Source organism: Drosophila ananassae, assembly GCF_017639315.1.
Source record: "Drosophila ananassae strain 14024-0371.13 chromosome Y unlocalized genomic scaffold, ASM1763931v2 tig00000155, whole genome shotgun sequence".
Classification (NCBI taxonomy): Eukaryota; Metazoa; Arthropoda; class Insecta; order Diptera; family Drosophilidae; genus Drosophila; species Drosophila ananassae.
In genome coordinates, this window is record NW_025319088.1 from 18,856 (window position 1) to 40,285 (window position 21,430).

General features: G+C 38.4%; 1 protein-coding gene across 1 annotated transcript; it reads left to right on the forward strand.

The window, feature by feature from the left end:
* Positions 1–656: 656 nt before the first annotated feature.
* Positions 657–21,118, forward strand: LOC123258246 (trichohyalin-like). Its single transcript, XM_044718119.1, has 7 exons — positions 657–1,005; positions 8,518–9,002; positions 11,384–11,812; positions 15,416–15,739; positions 16,564–16,836; positions 19,219–19,724; positions 20,926–21,118. Exons 1-7 carry the CDS (start codon positions 657–659, stop codon positions 21,116–21,118), a joined length of 2,559 nt encoding a protein of 852 aa, XP_044574054.1.
* The last annotated feature ends 312 nt before the right edge of the window (positions 21,119–21,430 follow it).

Sequence of the window (21,430 nt, forward strand, 5' to 3'; positions counted from 1 at the left end):
ATAACACGACACTGTGACACCTATAATAACAGGTAATATCTTATTTCTGATTGGTCGAATTCGAAAAAAATTATCCTAAAAACTGCACAACAGGTAGATCAGGTAGATATAAAACATGGTTTTTATTACCTTTTTAAAAAGGGATAAAATTGCGTAACCCAAAAGGGTTAAGGTACAATGTTTTATTATTTTGGATATTACCTAACTTGGCTATATATTGGCAGATCCATTAATAGAGTGAGATCCATTTATAGAGTGACGACGTTACTCTGTCAGATAGTGCGAAGTATTTTTTAACAGTGAAAAGTGTGAAAAAGTATTTTTTACAAGTGAAAAAATAAGTGTGGAAAAAGTATTTTTATACCTGTGAAAATTCCAAAAAGGAAATAGTGTGTTTTAAAAAAAGTTTTCAAAATATATTTTGAAAAAAGTTTGGTAAGTATTTTCCTCAAAATTCATAAACTTTCATCTTCAAATTTCTTAATTCCATATTATTAACGTTTCTATAATAATTAATTTCCACAATTTTCCGTTTGTTTAAATTTTTTAACTAGCACTAGGTACCGCGTTTATCACATTTATCACAGGAGCAACGTCGACGAGCTGCTTTAAATCGAAGCAGGGCTCGCTACAAGGAAAATAATTCACAAATAAGGATGCGGAATTCTCAGCACATCGCCAATGTTCGCGCCAATAACCCAGAATATCGGGAGGAAAGTCGGGCACAGGATGCCACAGCGCGTGCCCATAGGAGACGAAGCGAAAGGATCCGTAACCTTGAGCGGATTCGGGATGCTGAAGCACATGCTGATCGGCGACAGAATCTTGACTACCGTGTCCCAGAAAGGAATCGCGACATGGAAGCACGAGCGGCCCGTCGAGAGGATCCCGAGGAGCGCCGTCGAGAGCAGGTACAAGATACTGCTCGCCATGTCGCTCAGAGGACCATTCCGGATTACCGTATTCCCGAACGGATTCGGGATATGGAGGCACGCGCGACTCGCCGTGAGGACCCCGAGGAGCGCCAACGAGAGCAGGTGCAAAACACTGCTGACCATGCCGCTCGGAGGACCATTTCGGACCATCGAATTCCCGAACGGATTAGGGATAGGGGGGCGCGCGCGACCCGCCGAGATGAACCCGAGGAGCGACGACGAGAGCAGGTGCAAAACACTGCTGACCATGCCGCTCGGAGGACCATTCCGGACCATCGAATTCCCGAACGGATTCGGGATAGGGGGGCGCGCGACCCGCCGAGATGAACCCGAGGAGCGAAGACGAGAGCAGGTGCAAAACACTGCTGACCATGCCGCTCGGAGGACCATTCCGGACCATCGAATTCCCGAACGGATTCGGGATAGGGAGGCGCGCGCGACCCGCCGAGATGAACCCGAGGAGCGACGACGAGAGCAGGTGCAAAACACTGCTGACCATGCCGCTCGGAGGATCATTCCGGACCATCGAATTCCCGAACGGATTCGGGATATGGAGGCGCGCGAGTTATACAATTATCATCAATAGCCCCCTCTCTACCCACTAATACACAACTTCTAATAAGGCCAACGTTGCAATCTAAATTAATGTAAACCATAGCGGACCTTTAGAAATTATAAAACACAAATACCCAATTACGAATATGCAGAATCAATCCGAAGATGTAAACATAAACAAGGAACCACTTAAACACTTGAATCACACCCCCACTTAGAACCCAAGACCAGACTCTGCACTCTGAAATCAGATCACACCTAGCACTTAGATCTTAAACCCAAACAAAAGACGCTATATAAGACACCGATTGTATAGTTTTAAGTCAGTTTTTGTACCAACCTCTAAGTGGAATCATTCATAAATAAAGTTTACCAAACTAGTGCTGTATTTCACTTGGTGCATTAGCTCATAATATATAACACATATATAACTGGCGCAGTCGGTCTCCACGAACCAAACAAAAAAAAAAAAAAAAACACACACTAAAAAGTGATAATAAAAATCACCGAAAGTGAAAAAGTGAAAAATTTAAAAATTTTGTGTCACAAACTCAGATAAAATTCATAATTGTGCAACAAAAAACCAAACAAAAAAAAAAAAAAAAAAAAAAAAAAAAAAAACACACACACTAAGAAGTGATAAAACCACCTAAAGTGAAAAAGTGAATAATAAAAAAAATATATATACATAAAAATAATAATAAAAACCAACAAAATGGCAAACGGACAACAAGAGGAAATGCAGAATTGCATCCAAGCTCTCACCCAAATCCTGGCCAATCAACAGTTATTCCATACATCACAAAACTCTAATACAAAAATGAGAAATAACATCGAGAAAGAGACCCGATATCTTCCCACTTTCACCGGAGAAGAAGGAACTCTTCATGGATTTATTGCATCAGTAGACCAGATCATGCAGGAATATGGAGAGGAGACGGATCAAGTATTTAGCGTTATTTTCAACACCAAAATACAAGGACAAGCTAGAACAGTGCTAAACATTAACACACCGACATCATGGGAACAATGCAAGGAAAAATTAAGACATCACTATCGACCCAGGATGGACCAAATGGGACTCACCAGGAAGATCAACAACCTAAAAGTCACAAGTATTCGAGATTTAGATATAAAGGTAAGGTACATAGTAGAGGAAATAACAGATTTCGCAGTGTTTGAAAACAATGAAAACTTAGTTAACATATTAAGTGCATTACTTATACAAAGAGTAAAGGAACTATCATCAGGATCATTAGCAGTATCTTTAATGCCATTAACAACAATACCACAAGTTAGAAATGAAATTGCAAAATACATGGGCCTAAATTTTGGCAACCTTAATCAAAAATTGTTATTGCGAAAAAATGATTATGACTCAGGTAAAAATATAAATCAAAGAAATCAGAATCAAAATGATAATTTTCAAAGAAGCCAGAACACTAGAAGATACCACACTTATCAAAACCAAAATAGGAATTTTAACTATAACCAACAGCAAAATCAAAATAATAATTATACTCAGCAAAATCAAAACCCACTAAATTTAAATAATAATAGAAATCAAAGCCAAAACATTCGACAAAATCCCCCAGAGGCAATGAGTGTAGACAATTTAGACGAAGAAGACAATAAGAGCCTAATAAATGAATCCCCCAAAGAGTTTTTTATTTAGAAGCCTCGGAAGAAAAAAAAATGCTAATAGAGGGAACAATTGAAAACTGTAAATTTTCTTTTTTACTGGACACAGGATCCACAATTAGTATACTCAACACTAATAAAGTTAATAAAAATTTTTACAAAATCATTGAAAAATATTCGAAAGTAATTCATACTATTAACACGAAATTTCAAACTAACGACTTCTTAGTAAAAACAGAAGTACCAAAGGAATTCCAATATCCCCAAAATATGCGTGCAAAATGGGTGGCTTTACCCCTGGATAAATCATATGATTTTCTATTGGGTATGGATTTCATCCAAAGAAATGTTAAAAATATAGACAACGTAAAAAAAACACTTAAACTAATAAATGATGTTGAAATTCCATTCCACTCCAAATTCCCTGAAGAGATTTGTGTATTGGAAGTAAGTGAAATTGAAAACTTCAATTTAACAGGGTTAAACAGTGAAGAAAAAGAAATAATTAATAGCTTAAACAAGCGTTTTATGAAATTATATTACAAAGAAGGGGATCAATTAACCAATACAAATGCAGTAGTACACAATATAAGGACCGTAACAGATCAACCAATTAACTCGAAAATTTATAGGATATCGCCAAAATATGAGGAAGAAATTAGAAAACAAATAACGGAAATGGAAAATAATGGTATTATTAGGAAAAGCAGAAGTAAATATAGTTCTCCTATATGCATGGTGCCAAAGAAAATAGATAACTCAGGAATTCAAAAGTTTAGATTATGTGTAGACTATCGCCGTTTAAATCAAATAACGATACCAGATAAATACCCTTTACCTCTTATGGACTCAATTTTAGACAAACTAGGCAGGGCACAATATTTCAGCACATTAGACCTAGCAAAGGGCTACCACCAAATTTTGATGGCAGAAGAAGATATAGAAAAAACAGCATTTGTTACACCAATGGGACTTTACGAATATGTTAGAATGCCATTTGGACTAAAAAACGCTCCGGCAACTTTCCAAAGATTAATGAATGATATATTAAGGGACTACATAAACAAAATATGCGTAGTATACCTTGATGATATATTAATATTTTCAACAACTCTAGCAGAACATAAACATGCAGTAGAAAAAATTTTTCGAAAACTTCAAGAACACAACTTAAAAATTCAGCCAGATAAATGCTCATTTATGAAACAACACACAGAATTCTTAGGACACGTCCTGAGCAAAGATGGAATACAACCAAATCCAAAAAAAATACAGGATATATTAGCTATACCGATTCCGAAAACAGAGAAACAACTTAAAGGCTTCTTAGGAATGACAGGATTCTACAGAAAATTCATTAAAGACTACTCAAAAATTGCATACCCCATGATTAAATATTTACAAAAAGGTAATCAAATCAATGAATACGATCCAGAGTACATTGATTCATTTGAAAACTTAAAAGCACTCATAAGTTCACACCCAATATTAAAATTTCCAGAATTCGATAAACCATTTAAAGTGACAACAGATGCCAGTGATTTTGCAATTGGCGCTGTGTTATCACAACACGGTCAACCAGTAGCATTTGTATCAAGAACTTTAAATAAACATGAAAAACATTACAGCGCAACTGATAAAGAATTTTTAGCTATTGTTTTTGCAGTTGATTATTTTAGACATTATCTATACGGATCACAGTTTCAAATTATAACAGATCATCAACCAATTAAATACCTAAATAAAAAATATAAAGGAAAAGATTTAAAAGATAGACACAAAAGATGGATTTTAATGTTACAACAATTCGGTTGTGACATTCAATATGTTAAAGGAAAAGATAATAAAGTAGCAGACTTTCTAAGTAGGCAGAAAACAGCACCTCTAATAAATGATAATAATGATGAGGAATCAAATTTAGAAATATCAGAAACTATTCATTCAGCAGACGAAAACGAACCAATTTATTTTTTCATAAGAGAGGGAATAGTAAATAAATACAAAACACAAATTATTGTAACCTATTCAGCAAGAGACCTTATTATTTATAATAATGGCAGAAAAATTATAGAAATTAACCCAGCAGATGACCCACTAGAAATCGAACAAAAATTATTTAATAATATAAAAAAAGGTACAATTGGTATATTTTCAGAAGTACCAGACACAGTATATTATAAAGTTCAATGCATCATAATAGACATCTTTAAAGACACACCAAATATAAAATTTCTTAAATGCACAAAAAGGGCTATAGAAATTGAAAACGAAGAACAACTTCACAAACAAATTTCTTTATACCATACAAAAGAATCCTTTCACAGTGGCATGAATGAAACATTTTATAGCTTAAAAGACAAAATTTACTTCCCAAAACTAAAAGAACACATAAACTTGATTATATCTAATTGTAGAAAGTGCAGGGAAATAAAATACGACCGAAATCCAATAAAACCAAACTTTAATATAACGGAAACACCACAAGAAAAAAATCAAATAATCCATATAGACATTTTTCATATTAACCATAGATCATTTGTAACAGTTATAGATAAACTCACTAAATTTGTAACAGCATACAATATCAAAGATAGGAACTGGAGGGAAAAATTGCAAATTATAGTTGATCAATTTACCAAATTCGGTAAACCCGAAAAAATAATAATGGACAACGAATTTAGGGCAGAACAAATAGCAAGTTTCTTAATTAAAGAAGGCGTAGAACTACACTTAACGAAACCAAATTCGCATACAGGGAATGCAGACATAGAAAGGCTACATTCTACTTTAATCGAAGTAATAAGCAGCATAGATAAAGATATTTCAATAGAAACAAAAATCCAGATTGCAGTAGGAGCATATAATAAAAGATATCACACCACAATTCACTGTTCCCCAATAACAGCAAAGAACGAAAAAAATGTTAAGGAATTACAGGAAGCAATAAACACATACAAAATGAAAATTATAACCAAATTAAACAAAGAAAGGGAAAATTACGAAGAAAGGAGAAATGAAGGACCAATAAAAAATTACAAACGACTCAGACATAAGGATGAACCATATTTTCGATACGCTAAATTAAAAGAGATCCACCCTTGTAATATTAAGAGACCATTACAAATGGAAATAACATAATATTATTAAACACAAATAATATATAAATATTCATATAAAAAAAAAAAAAAAAAAATTAAATAAAATAAAAATAAATAAATAAAAAAAAAAATATATATATATATAATGTGTTTAACCAGCTTAGTAATAAGTTTCTTTCATATTTACAGAATATTTTATTGATTATTTTAATAATCTTATCAATGACACATGCCAGACTACATGTGGTCCCAATTCAAGAGGAGGCAGGATATGTCCCTATACATATTCATTCCACTGAAATTGTGAACGAAACTTTTATAATTTTACATATTATTGAAATTAATCAGATCACCATAATTATTAATCAAATAGAGGATAATATAAAAAATATTGAAATAGCAAACAAAGAATGGATCGTTGAAGAAATAGAATTAATCAGGGCCAAAATCAAATCAATTACCCCAACCACAAGAACAAAGAGAGGACTTATTAATGGTGCAGGCACACTTTACAAATGGCTTTTTGGAATAATGGACAATGAAGATAGGGAAGACATAGTAGAACATTTAAATATTATAGATCAGAATAACCACAATCAAATTACAAATCTGAACAAACAAATTTATATCAATACACATTTTAACGACACTATTAATAAATTAGCAGACACAATTCGTGAAGATAGAAGTATAATACGCCTTTTCTCAGAAAAAATTATTGAACAAAGCAAGGACACTATAAAGAGAATCTTATTTAATGACCAAATGAGAATTTTAAAAAATATAGAAGAAAAATTAAACTATATTCAAGAAAACATAGCATCAGCCAAAAACAATATATTCTTACCTGAGATATTATCAAAAGAGGAAATAAATAAATTTGAAATAGATTTCTTTAAAATGAAATTAATAAGAATGGGTATTTTGAAATACAAAAATGGTGCAATTGTTATGGCAATTAAATTACCTAAAAACTATGTTAAAGCAGATATCAAATTAATCACCCCAATACCAAATGTTAACCATATTGAAATCGATCAAGAAAATGTACTTACTACACAAATAAATAATAAAACGTATGAATATAAAGAAAATCTAATTTTAAAAGAACTAATGTTAAGCAAAAGCTGTACACTTTTTAATAATTGCAGATTTATATTTAATAACAAACCCAGCGTAGAACAAATAGACGAAGAAACAATAGTCGTAAAGAACGCAGAAAACGAAAAACTAAAACAAAACTGCGACCAAAGAGAAATAACACTTAATGGAAATTACCTTATACAATTTGTAAATTGCCAAATTCAAATTTTATCAGAAACCTTTTCAAATGAACAAATAGAATTCTATGATAGATTTTTCTATCCAACAAACTTATTGAACCAGTCATACAAAAACATTATTAATTTTGAACAATTATCACTAGAAAACTTCGAAAATTTAGAAGAAATAACAGAACTAAAGTTCCATAGAGAAGTAAGCTACGGCATTTTCATTTTATTTACTTTGATTATTATAATAGTAATTCTTTATTTATACATAAAATTAAGAAATAAAAATATTAAAATTAATGTGAATAGAATTCAGGAGAATTCAAATTCTAGCGGTGGAGGAGTTATACAATTATCATCAATAGCCCCCTCTCTACCCACTAATACACAACTTCTAATAAGGCCAACGTTGCAATCTAAATTAATGTAAACCATAGCGGACCTTTAGAAATTATAAAACACAAATACCCAATTACGAATATGCAGAATCAATCCGAAGATGTAAACATAAACAAGGAACCACTTAACCACTTGAATCACACCCCCACTTAGAACCCAAGACCAGACTCTGCACTCTGAAATCAGATCACACCTAGCACTTAGATCTTAAACCCAAACAAAAGACGCTATATAAGACACCGATTGTATAGTTTTAAGTCAGTTTTTGTACCAACCTCTAAGTGGAATCATTCATAAATAAAGTTTACCAAACTAGTGCTGTATTTCACTTGGTGCATTAGCTCATAATATATAACACATATATAACTCGCGCGACCCGCCGAGAGGACCCCGAGGAGCGACGACGAGAGCAGGTGCAAAACACTGCTGACCATGCCGCTCGGAGGATCATTCCGGACCATCGAATTCCCGAACGGATTCGGGATATGGAGGCACGCGCGACCCGCCGAGAGGACCCCGAGGAGCGACGACGAGAGCAGGTGCAAAACACTGCTGACCATGCCGCTCGGAGGACCGACCCGGAGTACCGAATTCCTGAACGGATTCGGGATGCCGCAGCGCGCGCTTATCATCGGCAGGACTCGGAGGAACATGCAAGGGAACAGGAGAGAAATACTGAGGAGCACCGACAACGACGAAGGAATCCGGAAGAGAGGCAGCGAGAACGGGAAATGGACGCCAATAACAGGAGAGCAATCAGGAGAAATCCCATCGCAAGATCGCAGGAGCAACGGATGAACACATCTCAACGACGGGAAACACGCCAACAGCGGAGGATTCGGGAGGAACAAATTCGGCAAATGGCAGAGGATCGGCTAATCAACTTTAGGATGGACCCCCAAAACCGACTGGATGCCTCCCAAAGGCAGTCACAAAGGAACATGGACGCAAGAGCAGCCCTTTCTGAGGATGAGATGGAACAGGAACGGGAACTACAGCGTCATAGGATTCGATCATCGGCGAGGGATCTTTATCACAGGAACATAAAGGAAGGACCAACGGAAATTTGTGTCTGCTGTGGAGGAACGTGGTTCCGTTCGCAGGTAAGTGGATTATACATCCTTGCTATCTCCTCTAAATTTCGCCTCCTAAACGTTGGCAATGCTTTCTATTTGTCGAGAAAATTTCCCAGTCCGTCCGGCAAATATAATTTTTGCAACACCTGCCGTCGTGCCGTCTCTTTAGGCAAACTCCCATCACTCTGCCTTTCGAATGGTTTCGACTTTCCCGAAATCCCCGAGTGCTTAAATGGACTCACCTGCCTCGAAGAGCGCCTGATTTCACCGAGAATCCCTTTCATGAGGATTATTTCTCTCGGCTATGAAAGACAATGCGGTATCCGAGGCGCTGTGGTGAACGTTCCAATTTCAGTTCCTGACATTGTGACTGCGCTTCCGCGCTCTTTCGACTCTACTCATGTCATCCAAGTCCATTTAAAAAGGAGGCTAGAGTACGCTCACAATTTCATGACTGAAACTATTCGACCCGCTCGGGTCCTTGAAGCTGTACGGTACTTAGTGAATACCGAGCTCTACAGAAAGCACAACATTTCACTGAACGAGTCATGGCTAGCACAACTTCAAGGAAGTAATGAAATTCCTTTTATTGCGGATGAATCTGATCGCGAAGCGGTAGAGCAACTTCTTCAGCAGCAGCACCAATCCCAAAATGCTGTAGAGCTCGAGGAAAATTTAAACCCCGGAGGCCACGAAACATTATTGGAAAATAATGATACTGCAATTCAACGCATTGCATTGGCACCGGGAGAAGGCCGCCGCCCAACAAGCTTAACGCTTGACGAAGATGCAGAGGAACTTTCATTTCCAACTATTTCTTGCGGAGAAATATTTAAAGGAAATACAACCTATGCAAAAAAAGCCAGATCTCAAATCCGTTTTTACGACCGACGTTGCGCTGTGGTTCCTAAAGTTTTATATATGTATAAATTTTACGAAATGCAGCGTATACCAAATTCAATTTCCATTGCTTTACGCAAAAAATCTGGAGCAGTTACCGCTGGTAATCTGCGAGATGAGTCTTTTGTACATAAACTTGTGCAACATGATGATGGCTACCACATCCTTAAAGGCTTACGGTCTGCACCAGCTCATTGGGAGGCTGAGAAAAAGAAAGTGATCGCCATGATTCGACAATTCGGGTTGCCAACGTTTTTTATAACACTTTCCGCTGCTGAAACTAAGTGGAATGAACTTTTAGTTATCCTTTCTCTTCTATTGGACAATAGGGTTATAAGCGAGGAAGAAGCGGCAGTTCTTTCCAGCTCCGAAAAGGCTCGGTTAATCCGATCCGACCCAGTGACGTGCTCTCGGTACTTCGATTACAGGTTGCGACAATTAATGAAATTGTTCAAAACCGAAATATTTGGGGAATTCAATCTTTCCCATTTTTATTGGAGAATCGAATTTCAGCACAGAGGATCTCCGCATTCTCATGGAATGTACTGGCTTGCTGGTGCTCCTAAGCTCGACGACACCGAAAATACCGAGCAAGTAATAAACTTTATCGATAGGTTTATTACCACAAATGGAGACGATCCTGAACTACAAGAAGTAATTCAGTATCAACGTCACAAGCACAGTTCATCTTGCCTAAGAGAGTTACGCGGACAGGAGTTTTGCCGATTCAATATGCCACACCCTCCTATGCCCGAAACGCTAGTTTTGCATCCGATAGAAGAAAACGAAGTAAATGTTGAAGAACATAAAACTTTGTACAAAAAAATTAAGGAAACTTTAAGAACCATTCCTAATGAAGACGCAGCTTTATTTAATAATTTGAATATTTTCTGTCCCACCTTGATACTAATTTTGAAGCCTACAAATTAGCCATACGTTCCAGCTTGAAAAAGCCACAAATTTTTCTTCGCAGACAATTTTCCGACCGACTGCTCAATGCTTATAATAGAGATATTCTAGGCTTACACAGAGCTAATATGGATATTCAATTTATCCTAGATGCCTACGCCTGTTGTAGTTATATCATTAACTACATAAACAAATCAAACAGAGGCGTTTCGTAGTTGCTCCGTGAAGCCATGGCAGAAATATGCCATGGGAATATATCTATTAAAAGGAAATTGCAGCACCTAGGGAACAAGTTTATTAACGCTACAGAAATATCAGCCCAAGAAGCATCATACAATATTTTGGGCCTGCATATGTCGGAGGCAAGTGAAGGTACAATTTTTATAAACACTTGCCATCCAGACAAACGAGTTCGATTGGCTCGCTCAAATGAAGAATTAGAGCGACTACCAAACAACTCGGTTGATATTTTTGAGCGTAATATTCTTGACCGATATGTGCAAAGGCATGAGCAGCTGAAAGGAATTTGTTTAGCAGATTTTGCAGCTTGGTATACATTCCATAAGCGCAATACACGATCTGCCGCTAATCATGGTGAGGACTATGATGAAGCAAATGATTTGGAGGTTGATGTTGAAGACGAAGTTGCTGAGCAAAACTATCCACTGATGGACGGGTCTGGTTACGTTAAGAAACGTAAGCATCCCCTGATTCTTAGATGGGTTCGCTTTAGCATTAACTCTTCACCATCGGATTATTTCCGAGAGCATTTAATGCTCTTCTATCCTTGGCGAAATGAAGAAGCTGAACTTCTTTCCAACGACGTTGAAAACACATTCAGAACTAATCATGAATCTATTAGGATCATGAAAAGAAACTATGATGTGTTTGATGATATGGAGTTAGAAAGAGTTCTTGAAGATTTGCAAGAGGATAGGAGGGATAATAATCCCAATTTGGAAGAACCTGCCTCCCAATTTTTAGACGAAGAATTTAGAGCTTTAGCAGTGCCTAATATAGAACGGAACGTAAATATTCTTCAGGATGACAATGCAACAAATAATCCTGAAGAAGATGGCGAACTTCAATTAATTAGACTCCCCCCGTTAGTTTCCAATGATGACCTTTGCTCGCTAACTCGGACCCTCAACTACAAACAAAGACAATATTATGCACATGTAATGCATAATGTTGTTTGTAAAAATATATTTTACGAATATGTTGGTGGAGGGGCCGGTGTAGGGAAAAGCAGACTGATTTCAACCATATATCAGTCTGTGACTTGGCGAGCCAATAAGCTTCCTGGTGCTACGGATTCGGCAAAGGTTTTATTATGTGCTCCAACTGGAAAAGCTGCTTTTGGAATTGGAGGATTAACTCTTCATTCAGTGTTTTCTCTTCCAATTAATCAGGCCTCAGGTCCTTTAAGACCTTTAAGCAATGATAGTTTAAATACAATTCATTGAAAATTGATAGATCTCCAATTAATTATAATTGATGAAATTTCCATGGTTGGCTCAAAAATGCTTTCATTTTTGGATCAAAGGCTTCGTCAAATTTTCCGATGCCCAGACTTATGTTTTGGGGGAAAATCAATTATAGTTTTTGGAGACCTAAAGCAGCTTTCCCCTGTTGGAGACAGTTGGATATTTTCGGAGAGGACGAATAATCCTTATAGCGTTTTAGCAGGAAATAGCCTATGGAGCAACTTTAAGTATTTTGAGCTCACGGAAATAATGCGTCAAAGAGGCGATCATGCATTTGCACAAGCCTTAAATTATTTATCTGAGGCTTGTATGACAATTGCAGACATAGAGCTCCTAAAACAAAGAGTTGTTTCACCCAGCGAAGTTCCAGATGATGCCATTCATTTATTTTCTTCTAACGAAGAAGTAAACCATTTCAATTCCATTAAATTAGCGCAAATTGGGACGGAAGAGTTGGTTTCCACTGCAGTTGATACAGTGAAAACTGCGAACATATCTGCACGAAATAGAGAAAATACTTTAAGATATGCTCAAAATATGAAAACCTCTGAAACTCAGGGTTTACCATATGTTCTTCATCTCAAAACAACTGCTAAATATATGGTTACCGTTAATATTGACACAAATGACGGACTTGTAAATGGAGCAACTGGTCAGCTAAAGCAAATTGACCATTGCGTAGTTAATGGCTCAAATTTAATAACGCGACTTTGGATTAATTTTTTCGAGCCCATGGTTGGTGCAATCGCCAGATCAAAAGTTCGAAATAGTCCAGATCCCGAATGGACTCCAATAGTAAAAGCCTCTCGAGTTTTTCAGTGTGGAAGATCAGAGCATGCTTCTGTTGACAGAAAACAATTCCCAATTGTTCCTGCTGAGGCTATTACCATCCATAAAAGCCAAGGAGCAACATATAGCAAAGTCGCAGTGCATCTTAAAAGAGGCATTAAACGAGCTTCGCTATATGTTGGATGCAGTAGAGCCACTAGCGCATCGGGACTTTTCCTTTTAGGCGACTTTGTTCCTCCAACAAGATTTGGTCCTCTAAATGTCCAAGCCGAACTTCAAAATTTAAGAGAGGAAAAGTTCTTGACTACGCATTACGAACTTGTGGTTAACAGAAACGAATCAAGCTGCCTATATTACCATAATGTTGAGTCTCTTCGAAGCCATCGCGAAGATATTTTTAACGACCCTATTATTTGTTCTGCGAATTTTCTTTGTTTTGTCGAAACTTGGACTCTTCCCAGCGAAGATTTCTCTTTGCAAGATTTCGATATTATAAAAAGAATTGATAGCAATCGATTAAATGGTTTTGGGAAAAATGGAATAATTATTTATGCCAAGCAAAACATTTCTGAAAATGTAGTGTTTTTGTTTGAGCCAAACAAGTCTTTAAATCCCAGAACCATTTATCAATCAATTGCCTTTAAATATCTTGATACATCTTTTATTGTTGTTTATAGGAATCCTGCGTATCCTATAACACAATTTCGAAATGAAGTTATGGCGGATGTAGAAAGAATACGCAGATTAGATAATAATAGCAAATTGGTAATATTAGGAGATTTTAATATATGCAGATCCAGGAGCACTGATCAACTTGAAGAGGCTTTAAGGGAACATAACCTTAGTCCAATCAATAATATTGCAACTACAAAACATTTAACGCAAATTGATTGGATATTTGCTGAAAATGAGCTGAGGAATGCTGTAGCTATTACGTACAAAACAATCTAGTCATCATGATGGAATTTTCTTTAGTTATTAATTTATTTATTTATTATTAGTTTATTTATTAAATTCATTAACATAAATTGTAAATATTTATAGAAATCAGTAATATGCTTGTAGAATTAGATAAATTATTTATTTAAAAAAGTGCAATATAGATTAAGTTATTTATTTCCCTCTCGTGGATTGAGACCTTGTCGTGGTGAGGGGGCTGAGTATGTGAGGATTCATAATAAACATCACGGAAACCAGCATCAATCCTTTGTTTTAATTAGTTTATAAAAAAATAGTATATATATAGTATATTTTATATATAGAGAATTTATAAAATTTCGAATAAAATTTATAAATTGAAAAAACAAAAATTAGTTCCACATGGAACCAACTTAAAAAAACACTAAAATTATGCCAATTCCGATCCTTATATGACAGATAAAGGATATAGTAGGCTGATCCTTATGCAATTTTGTTGATAAGATATTTTGGCCAAATATAACATGAGTAGAAGTCCGAACCCCCTTACTTAAAAAACAGCAAAGTTATGGCATTTCCGATCAATCAGTTATATGGGCAGCTATGGGATATAGTCGCCCGATCCTTATGAAATTTGGCAGATGGGATTATGTTGCCCAAAACGGAATCTGGTCCAAGTCCCATCTTTCTAACTTAAAAAACACCAAAATTATGCCAATTCCGATCCTTCTATGACAGATATAGGATATAGCTGGCCGATCCTTATGAAATTTTGTAGATAAGATATTTTTGCCAAATATAACATGTGTGGAAAGTCCCAACCTTCTTACTTAAAAAACACCAAAGTTATAGCATTTCCGATCAATCAGTTATATGGCAGCTATAGGATATAGTCGACCGATCCCGGCCGTTCCGACTTATGTACTGCCTGCAACAGAAAGAAGGGTGTGTGCAAAGTTTCAACTCGATAGCTTTAAAACTGAGAGACTAGTTTGCGTAGAAACAGACAGACAGACAGACAGACGGACAGACGGACAGACGGACAGACGGACATGCTCATATCGACTCAGGAGGTGTTCCTGATCAAGAATATATATACTTTATAGGGTCGGAGATGTCTCCTTCACTGCGTTGCACACTTTTGACCAAAATTATAATACCCTCTGCAAGGGTATAAAAATAAGTGTGGAAAAAGTATTTTTATACCTGTGAAAATTCCAAAAAGGAAATAGTGTGTTTTAAAAAAAGTTTTCAAAATATATTTTGAAAAAAGTTTGGTAAGTATTTTCCTCAAAATTCATAAACTTTCATCTTCAAATTTCTTAATTCCATATTATTAAAGTTTCTATAATAATTATTTTCCACAATTTTCCGTTTGTTTAAATTTTTTAACTAGCACTAGGTACAAATATGCCGCGTTTTTCACATTTATCACAGGAGCAACGTCGACGAGCTGCTTTAAATCGAAGCAGGGCTCGCTACGAGGAAAATAATTCACAAATAAGGATGCGGAATTCTCAGCACATCGCCAATGTTCGCGCCAATAACCCAGAATATCGGGAGGAAAGTCGGGCACAGGATGCCACAGCGCGTGCCCATAGGAGACGAAGCGAAAGGATCCGTAACCTTGAGCGGATTCGGGATGCTGAAGCACATGCTGATCGGCGACAGAATCTTGACTACCGTGTCCCAGAAAGGAATCGCGACATGGAAGCACGAGCGGCCCGTCGAGAGGATCCCGAGGAGCGCCGTCGAGAGCAGGTACAAAACACTGCTGACCATGCCGCTCGGAGGACCATTCCGGACCATCGAATTCCCGAACGGATTCGGGATAGGGGGGCGCGCGCGACCCGCCGAGATGAACCCGAGGAGCGAAGACGAGAGCAGGTGCAAAACACTGCTGACCATGCCGCTCGGAGGACCATTCCGGACCATCGAATTCCCGAACGGATTCGGGATAGGGGGGCGCGCGCGACCCGCCGAGATGAACCCGAGGAGCGAAGACGAGAGCAGGTGCAAAACACTGCTGACCATGCCGCTCGGAGGACCATTCCGGACCATCGAATTCCCGAACGGATTCGGGATAGGGAGGCGCGCGCGACCCGCCGAGATGAACCCGAGGAGCGACGACGAGAGCAGGTGCAAAACACTGCTGACCATGCCGCTCGGAGGATCATTCCGGACCATCGAATTCCCGAACGGATTCGGGATATGGAGGCGCGCGCGACCCGCCGAGAGGACCCCGAGGAGCGACGACGAGAGCAGGTGCAAAACACTGCTGACCATGCCGCTCGGAGGATCATTCCGGACCATCGAATTCCCGAACGGATTCGGGATATGGAGGCACGCGCGACCCGCCGAGAGGACCCCGAGGAGCGACGACGAGAGCAGGTGCAAAACACTGCTGACCATGCCGCTCGGAGGAACGACCCGGAGTACCGAATTCCTGAACGGATTCGGGATGCCGCAGCGCGCGCTTATCATCGGCAGGACTCGGAGGAACATGCAAGGGAACAGGAGAGAAATACTGAGGAGCACCGACAACGACGAAGGACACATCTCAACGACGGGAAACACGCCAACAGCGGAGGATTCGGGAGGAACAAATTCGGCAAATGGCAGAGGATCGGCTAATCAACTTTAGGATGGACCCCCAAAACCGACTGGATGCCTCCCAAAGGCAGTCACAAAGGAACATGGACGCAAGAGCAGCCCTTTCTGAGGATGAGATGGAACAGGAACGGGAACTACAGCGTCATAGGATTCGATCATCGGCGAGGGACCTTTATCACAGGAACATAAAGGAAGGACCAACGGAAATTTGTGTCTGCTGTGGAGGAACGTGGTTCCGTTCGCAGGTAAGTGGATTATACATCCTTGCTATCTCCTCTAAATTTCGCCTCCTAAACGTTGGCAATGCTTTCTATTTGTCGAGAAAATTTCCCAGTCCGTCCGGCAAATATAATTTTTGCAACACCTGCCGTCGTGCCGTCTCTTTAGGCAAACTCCCATCACTCTGCCTTTCGAATGGTTTCGACTTTCCCGAAATCCCCGAGTGCTTAAATGGACTCACCTGCCTCGAAGAGCGCCTGATTTCACCGAGAATCCCTTTCATGAGGATTATTTCTCTCGGCTATGAAAGACAATGCGGTATCCGAGGCGCTGTGGTGAACGTTCCAATTTCAGTTCCTGACATTGTGACTGCGCTTCCGCGCTCTTTCGACTCTACTCATGTCATCCAAGTCCATTTAAAAAGGAGGCTAGAGTACGCTCACAATTTCATGACTGAAACTATTCGACCCGCTCGGGTCCTTGAAGCTGTACGGTACTTAGTGAATACCGAGCTCTACAGAAAGCACAACATTTCACTGAACGAGTCATGGCTAGCACAACTTCAAGGAAGTAATGAAATTCCTTTTATTGCGGATGAATCTGATCGCGAAGCGGTAGAGCAACTTCTTCAGCAGCAGCACCAATCCCAAAATGCTGTAGAGCTCGAGGAAAATTTAAACCCCGGAGGCCACGAAACATTATTGGAAAATAATGATACTGCAATTCAACGCATTGCATTGGCACCGGGAGAAGGCCGCCGCCCAACAAGCTTAACGCTTGACGAAGATGCAGAGGAACTTTCATTTCCAACTATTTCTTGCGGAGAAATATTTAAAGGAAATACAACCTATGCAAAAAAAGCCAGATCTCAAATCCGTTTTTACGACCGACGTTGCGCTGTGGTTCCTAAAGTTTTATATATGTATAAATTTTACGAAATGCAGCGTATACAAAATTCAATTTCCATTGCTTTACGCAAAAAATCTGGAGCAGTTACCGCTGGTAATCTGCGAGATGAGTCTTTTGTACATAGACTTGTGCAACATGATGATGGCTACCACATCCTTAAAGGCTTACGGTCTGCACCAGCTCATTGGGAGGCTGAGAAAAAGAAAGTGATCGCCATGATTCGACAATTCGGGTTGCCAACGTTTTTTATAACACTTTCCGCTGCTAAAACTAAGTGGAATGAACTTTTAGTTATCCTTTCTCTTCTATTGGACAATAGGGTTATAAGCGAGAAAGAAGCGGCAGCTCTTTCCAGCTCCGAAAAGCCTCGGTTAATCCGATCCGACCCAGTGACGTGCTCTCGGTACTTCGATTACAGGTTGCGACAATTAATGAAATTGTTCAAAACCGAAATATTTGGGGAATTCAATCTTTCCCATTTTTATTGGAGAATCGAATTTCAGCACAGAGGATCTCCGCATTCTCATGGAATGCACTGGCTTGCTGGTGCTCCTAAGCTCGACGACACCGAAAATACCGAGCAAGTAATAAACTTTATCGATAGGTTTATTACCACAAATGGAGACGATCCTGAACTACAAGAAGTAATTCAGTATCAACGTCACAAGCACAGTTCATCTTGCCTAAGAGAGTTACGCGGACAGGAGTTTTGCCGATTCAATATGCCACACCCTCCTATGCCCGAAACGCTAGTTTTGCATCCGATAGAAGAAAACGAAGTAAATGTTGAAGAACATAAAACTTTGTACAAAAAAATTAAGGAAACTTTAAGAACCATTCCTAATGAAGACGCAGCTTTATTTAATAATTTTGAATATTTTCTGTCCCACCTTGATACTAATTTTGAAGCCTACAAATTAGCCATACGTTCCAGCTTGAAAAAGCCACAAATTTTTCTTCGCAGACAATTTTCCGACCGACTGCTCAATGCTTATAATAGAGATATTCTAGGCTTACACAGAGCTAATATGGATATTCAATTTATCCTAGATGCCTACGCCTGTTGTAGTTATATCATTAACTACATAAACAAATCAAACAGAGGCGTTTCGCAGTTGCTCCGTGAAGCCATGGCAGAAATATGCCATGGGAATATATCTATTAAAAGGAAATTGCAGCACCTAGGGAACAAGTTTATTAACGCTACAGAAATATCAGCCCAAGAAGCATCATACAATATTTTGGGCCTGCATATGTCGAAGGCAAGTGAAGGTACAATTTTTATAAACACTTGCCATCCAGACAAACGAGTTCGATTGGCTCGCTCAAATGAAGAATTAGAGCGACTACCAAACAACTCGGTTGATATTTTTGAGCGTAATATTCTTGACCGATATGTGCAAAGGCATGAGCAGCTGGAAGGAATTTGTTTAGCAGATTTTGCAGCTTGGTATACATTCCATAAGCGCAATACACGATCTGCCGCTAATCATGGTGAGGACTATGATGAAGCAAATGATTTGGAGGTTGATGTTGAAGACGAAGTTGCTGAGCAAAACTATCCACTGATGGACGGGTCTGGTTACGTTAAGAAACGTAAGCATCCCCTGATTCTTAGATGGGTTCGCTTTAGCATTAACTCTTCACCATCGGATTATTTCCGAGAGCATTTAATGCTCTTCTATCCTTGGCGAAATGAAGAAGCTGAACTTCTTTCCAACGACGTTGAAAACACATTCAGAACTAATCATGAATCTATTAGGATCATGAAAAGAAACTATGATGTGTTTGATGATATGGAGTTAGAAAGAGTTCTTGAAGATTTGCAAGAGGATAGGAGGGATAATAATCCCAATTTGGAAGAACCTGCCTCCCAATTTTTAGACGAAGAATTTAGAGCTTTAGCAGTGCCTAATATAGAGCGGAACGTAAATATTCTTCAGGATGACAATGCAACAAATAATCCTGAAGAAGATGGCGAACTTCAATTAATTAGACTCCCCCCGTTAGTTTCCAATGATGACCTTTGCTCGCTAACTCGGACCCTCAACTACAAACAAAGACAATATTATGCACATGTAATGCATAATGTTGTTTGTAAAAATATATTTTACGAATATGTTGGTGGAGGGGCCGGTGTAGGGAAAAGCAGACTGATTTCAACCATATATCAGTCTGTGACTTGGCGAGCCAATAAGCTTCCTGGTGCTACGGATTCGGCAAAGGTTTTATTATGTGCTCCAACTGGAAAAGCTGCTTTAGGAATTGGAGGATTAACTCTTCATTCAGTGTTTTCTCTTCCAATTAATCAGGCCTCAGGTCCTTTAAGACCTTTAAGCAATGATAGTTTAAATACAATTCATTGAAAATTGATAGATCTCCAATTAATTATAATTGATGAAATTTCCATGGTTGGCTCAAAAATGCTTTCATTTTTGGATCAAAGGCTTCGTCAAATTTTCCGATGCCCAGACTTATGTTTTGGGGGAAAATCAATTATAGTTTTTGGAGACCTAAAGCAGCTTTCCCCTGTTGGAGACAGTTGGATATTTTCGGAGAGGACGAATAATCCTTATAGCGTTTTAGCAGGAAATAGCCTATGGAGCAACTTTAAGTATTTTGAGCTCACGGAAATAATGCGTCAAAGAGGCGATCATGCATTTGCACAAGCCTTAAATAATTTATCTGAGGCTTGTATGACTATTGCAGACATAGAGCTCCTAAAACAAAGAGTTGTTTCACCCAGCGAAGTTCCAGATGATGCCATTCATTTATTTTCTTCTAACGAAGAAGTAAACCATTTCAATTCCATTAAATTAGCGCAAATTGGGACGGAAGAGTTGGTTTCCACTGCAGTTGATACAGTGAAAACTGCGAACATATCTGCACGAAATAGAGAAAATACTTTAAGATATGCTCAAAATATGAAAACCTCTGAAACTCAGGGTTTACCATATGTTCTTCATCTCAAAACAACTGCTAAATATATGGTTACCGTTAATATTGACACAAATGACGGACTTGTAAATGGAGCAACTGGTCAGCTAAAGCAAATTGACCATTGCGTAGTTAATGGCTCAAATTTAATAACGCGACTTTGGATTAATTTTTTCGAGCCCATGGTTGGTGCAATCGCCAGATCAAAAGTTCGAAATAGTCCAGATCCCGAATGGACTCCAATAGTAAAAGCCTCTCGAGTTTTTCAGTGTGGAAGATCAGAGCATGCTTCTGTTGACAGAAAACAATTCCCAATTGTTCCTGCTGAGGCTATTACCATCCATAAAAGCCAAGGAGCAACATATAGCAAAGTCGCAGTGCATCTTAAAAGAGGCATTAAACGAGCTTCGCTATATGTTGGATGCAGTAGAGCCACTAGCGCATCGGGACTTTTCCTTTTAGGCGACTTTGTTCCTTCAACAAGATTTGGAGCTCTAAATGTCCAAGCCGAACTTCAAAATTTAAGAGAGGAAAAGTTCTTGACTACGCATTACGAACTTGTGGTTAACAGAAACGAATCAAGCTGCCTATATTACCATAATGTTGAGTCTCTTCGAAGCCATCGCGAAGATATTTTTAACGACCCTATTATTTGTTCTGCGAATTTTCTTTGTTTTGTCGAAACTTGGACTCTTCCCAGCGAAGATTTCTCTTTGCAAGATTTCGATATTATAAAAAGAATTGATAGCAATCGATTAAATGGTTTTGGGAAAA